At 35.5% G+C, this 4,721-nt stretch overlaps 1 protein-coding gene across 1 annotated transcript; it reads left to right on the top strand.

Annotated features, from left to right (window-relative positions):
- The first annotated feature begins 1,750 nt into the window (after nt 1-1,750).
- On the top strand, nt 1,751-4,630 carry LOC148167341 (solute carrier family 12 member 8). Its single transcript, XM_088047004.1, has 10 exons — nt 1,751-1,978; nt 2,023-2,212; nt 2,263-2,443; nt 2,490-2,635; nt 2,819-3,050; nt 3,101-3,543; nt 3,598-3,891; nt 3,940-4,077; nt 4,126-4,304; nt 4,365-4,630. Exons 2-10 carry the CDS (start codon nt 2,030-2,032, stop codon nt 4,525-4,527), a joined length of 1,959 nt encoding a protein of 652 aa, XP_087903130.1. The 5' UTR covers nt 1,751-1,978; nt 2,023-2,029; the 3' UTR covers nt 4,528-4,630.
- The last annotated feature ends 91 nt before the right edge of the window (nt 4,631-4,721 follow it).

Raw genomic sequence — 4,721 nt, 5'->3', positions numbered from 1 at the left:
CCACTGGCGTTTTATTTTTACCACCCTCTAAAAAAACGCGACACACTTTTCCCTCTTATCTCATGCACTAGGCGATATCAGTTGACATTTCTTAATTTTATCTTGTACACTTTACGACACTGTTAACACAGAACCGTCTGTTGCCCTAATTCGAATTAAAATCGCAATTTGGAAAAAAACAAGAATGGTCCCGGGATTAAATGAAAATATAATAATAAACCAGTAATAAAGTAATAACGATGACAAATACACAACTAATGCTTGAGTTAGCGAGTATTTTGACCTTTTTTTAATCGTGGAATTGCATCAGTATCAAATTGAGTGTCATTAACATTGATAAGTTTCCGTAATCGCACCTTTCCTGTAGCTCATTCACTTTTAGACACTTTGAGGATTTTCAGAGCTTTACAGTCTGGAGACTGATAATCGAAGCTTAATCTTTGAAGAAGCTTGAGATAAAGCGATTAAAAATGTCGGCACCTCCTAGACAAGGCTGATTTAAAAAAAATCAGATAATATTAATCACGGAAACGTGCAAACTCAAGTGTTTTTGTTACTTTACCAATTAAAATCTGTTTTTATGTCGGTTTTAATAGTTTGTAATTTGTAATAAAACAAATATCGTTTCCAAATAACGGATGTTCGTTTTATGGAGATCAAATTTGTTCAACCCAGAATCCCTGAAGTTAGTTTCGTAGAGAATTTCAGTTGGATTTGCAAATGATAAGCGATTACTATCTAATTGTGTCATTGTTACTTTTCATGTGTACGTAAAAATACATGGAAATCCGTGACGTGCGCAGTATGAATAATATGCAACGACAATAGAAATACTTTTAGATAAGATAATCAACTGCAGTTTTTTGCAATCTTTTAGTGTTTAATTTTTAACACCGTGTTCATAATGACCTCTAAAATTTAAATATGCATAAAATGCGTACATTAAGCGTTTTACCTAACCATGCTTGGTCATGGAAAAAATATACGCAAAAGCAAAATTTTAAATTAAATACAGACTGCAATTTTATTTCTTTGCATTGTACTTTTGACTGTTCACTAATCCTGGAAATTATTTTTTGATTGATCGTCGCGGTGTCATAAACTCAAGATTAGAAATGAACCATGTTGAGGAGTCGTGACTATTATTAGGATCTCGCCTTAAAATAATCAAATAGTAATTAATTGAATTATTTTGTTATCTCTCTATTTTAAACTAACTCGATATTTTAGATCCAGCGTTAATAGCACAGAAAATTTAGATAAAGATATAAATGGGTATGTAAATTTAACAAAACTCTAATACTGTTTTTTAAATGTTTTTCTACATTTTATCTATCTGTTGATCAACAAATTGTCACTTGTTGTATAATTGGATTCATAAAACTTTAATAGAGGACACATAATTGTCCGGTCATAAAAGCGTGAGAGCAGAGGCGGATTAAAGTCGGTTGTGGCATCGGGCATGAGAAAATAGCATGTTTTTATCTAATTTTAGATTATCATGGTTTAAAAAAAAAGATCTTGACTTTACGATCTGTAATTGCATTTTTACATTTTTCCAAGCGTCTAAATGTCGCTTTTATGGTTCAAAATTCTAAAGAATATAAAAAAGATAATACTGCTAGTAGTAAAATTTTTAAATCTCGCGCAATTATTCTTATCATATGAAAGCATCTCACCGTACACGCGTGTATTATTGGTTGCATATCCCATTCTGAGTAGGAGCGCGTTGTTATGGAACGTACTCCGTTTGACGTTTCTAGTTGACTCATCTTCAAATGTCAGTAATGTCACTAATGTCAGTCGTACCACGAAACACAAATTTTAACAAGAGCATATGATAACTGATAACATGATAATGTAGTAGATGACAATCGATAAGAAATAATCTTTGAGGTCCAGGTTGTTTCTGATGCGAAGTTTCCGCCTTATCTCCCGAACAGCTTCTTGAAAAAATATGTTTACTTCTTCATAATATGTAAGTGTAACTAACAGTAAACACCACCTAATTTTATATTCAAGATTTACAATGGATCACAACCGTGAAGGTGACAATAAAGACAAAAATATTGACTGGTCAAGATATGGTCTAGGCGCAGAAACAGCACAAAGAGTCAGAGCAAACGTCAGTGGGTTTGTTGACTTATCTAATGATTATGGCGCAGGGGGGCACCAAGCTTCAGGTGCTAACGAATTATTCGCTGAAGAACAGGTGCGTATTTAAATACACTTTTAGTTGTAAAATCAAGAGGCCACTTTTAGGGTGATGTTCCATGGTGGAAATCTAACTTTTTCATATCACAACCCATTTTATTTGGAACTTGGGATGGTGTCTTCACTTCTTGCTTAATTAACATATTTGGTGTCATTGTTTTTTTGAGGTCAGGATGGATTGTGGGACAGGCAGGCATTTTTTGTGCTGTTTTGATTGTTCTAGCCACTGGTAAACAGTCCTTTGTGGTAAAACCCAATTAATTCGTTTGTTTTAGTGTTTATTGCTCTGATTTCTGTGTTGTCAGCTGTTGGGATATGTGAGCGCTGTAGAATTGAGAGTGGAGGGGTTTATTTCGTCGTCGCACACGTCTTGGGGTCGAGATTTGGAGGATCTCTAGGACTTCTATACTGCTTTGGACAGGTAAAAAACTTAAATAATTTCTTAGCAGTTTCAAGTTTGATCTGGTAGTAGCTGTAGTGTTTAAGTTGGCAAAATTGTCTTATAAACACAATAAACTCTTATCAGTGTTATAAAGTAATAAAAGTTCAATTGATTTCAATTCAGAGTGGTACTGACAATTTTATGTAATGAACTTGATTTTAGGCCGTAGGCTGCGCTTTGAATGTTCTTGGTTTTGGAGAGTCAATGGCTGAACTAATTGGTTTTGGTACTTCCCCTTGGGCTGTTAGAATCATAGCTAGCGCAGCTGTTTTGCTGTTAAGTGTAATTAACGTTGCTGGCGTGAAATGGGTGATAAAACTTCAGTTTATCCTTTTGCTGATATTACTTTTGGCCGGACTTGATTTTATGGTTGGCAGCTTTGTTACTGACGTTGGTAAATTGGTATTCAATCTCTTTGATTTAGTCTGAACTTGATTTTTATAGGTAACGACAACGGTTTTGAGGGATGGCTAGGAGGCAACATGAAGAAAAACATGTGGTCTAGTTACAAAGATGATTATAGCTGGTTTACTGTTTTTGGGGTGTTCTTCCCGACAATAACTGGGATTTTGTCTGGGATTAACATGAGTGGGGATTTAAGAGCCCCTTCTACTAATATTCCTAATGGGACCTTGGCTGCAATAAGCACTGGAACTTTTCTTTATTTGGTTTTTGTCGTATTTTTGGGAGCAACTTGTCGCCGAGACGTTTTACTGACTGATTTTATGATCGCCGCCAAAGTGTCTGCCATTCGTGTCTTATTATTAGCTGGACTTTATGTCTCGTCTATGTCCAGTTGTCTAGGAGCGATGTATGGAACTCCGCGTGTTTTGCAATCCATATCTTTAGAGAATGTTATTCCAGGAATCAGTATTTTAGGAACTGGGGTACGTTACACTAATTTAATGTTTCTAGTTTATAACTTCCTTTGTTTTTTGTAGAGAGGACCAAATAAAGTTCCCCTTTATTCTATGGCTGTTGTTGCACTTGTAACGTTGGCATTTATTTTAATAGGGGAAATTAATACATTAGCTCCAATTGTAACAATGCCTTATTTATTGACGTATGCATGTATAGACTATTCATATTTTGCTTTAGCACAAACTTTTGATATACAACATCAAAGAGAACAACGATTTGATAGACCAAAAGTGCATCAAACTTTTAGTGTCGAGTCTAACGAGAACGATTTAGACAGACTCTTTCCTGAACGCACCAGGCACAAAACATTTAGGGTAAACTCAAACAATGAAATAAACTCGTAATTTGTCTCATTTTTACAGGGAGATTCTAATTCCGGAACTCCCAGCACTCCAGACGAAAATAACGAAACAATGCCCATAGCACCAAAAGCACACATACATTCAAAGCCAAAGAACTGGTACTCCAACTTGTGCAACCGCTGGTTTTCACTTTTTGGGGTAATAAACTATTCTGATGCTTTTACGTTTTACTCATCACTCTACTAGGCTGCCATGAAGCTCCTCATTATGTTCCTGGTCCATTGGGTCTACGCAATCGTCTGCATCACCGTCGTCTTTTTGGTTTGGTTGTACATTGGCACTGCAAACCCCGCAGTGAAACCCGGATTGGCGTCTGAATTCCGTTTTTTCAGATGGTTGAAGACAGTATTACTTAGATGTTTTGGGTAAGAAAGAATCGAACATTCCGCTTAAACGAATTTGTTATAAAAATTTATTATTTATAGGAAAAGGGTGTACGATTATGAGCAAATCGTCGTAACACCCGTTCATCCAGGACTTGATGTGACATCGTCGCAATTAAACGAAGACAATGAAGACTTTTCTAATCGTAGACGGTACCATCAGTCCGCAACTGTACATGGTCATATGGTGACCGTTGATGAGTAATCTTTGCTTTAATACTTTATTTACAACACTAATTGTATATATTTTTGTAATCAGTAAATAACAACATCTATGTGATTAATTATACTGACGTTTTACGAGAAAAGTTGTTTCTTATTATGTGGAGCGGAAACAGCGTTACAATCGTTTTTTTTAACAAAGAAAGAGGACAATCCCTCAGCTCGTTTTTTTTTAAT

Source organism: Gnatocerus cornutus, chromosome 10, assembly GCF_029298725.1.
Source record: "Gnatocerus cornutus isolate USDA-ARS CGAHR chromosome 10, icGnaCorn1.1, whole genome shotgun sequence".
NCBI lineage: Eukaryota > Metazoa > Arthropoda > Insecta > Coleoptera > Tenebrionidae > Gnatocerus > Gnatocerus cornutus.
The sequence above is the reverse complement of the archived record's forward strand: the minus strand, read 5'-3'. Positions and strand labels throughout refer to the sequence as shown.

Excerpts from the sequence above, each read along its gene's own strand:
- LOC148167341 (XM_088047004.1), top strand. The coding sequence starts at position 2,030 with ATGGATCACAACCGTGAAGGTGACAATAAAGACAAAAATATTGACTGG. Across the intron at positions 3,051-3,100 it reads CAGCTTTGTTACTGACGTTG|GTAACGACAACGGTTTTGAG; the intron begins GTAAATTGGTAT and ends TGATTTTTATAG. Across the intron at positions 3,892-3,939 it reads CCAGGCACAAAACATTTAGG|GGAGATTCTAATTCCGGAAC; the intron begins GTAAACTCAAAC and ends TCATTTTTACAG.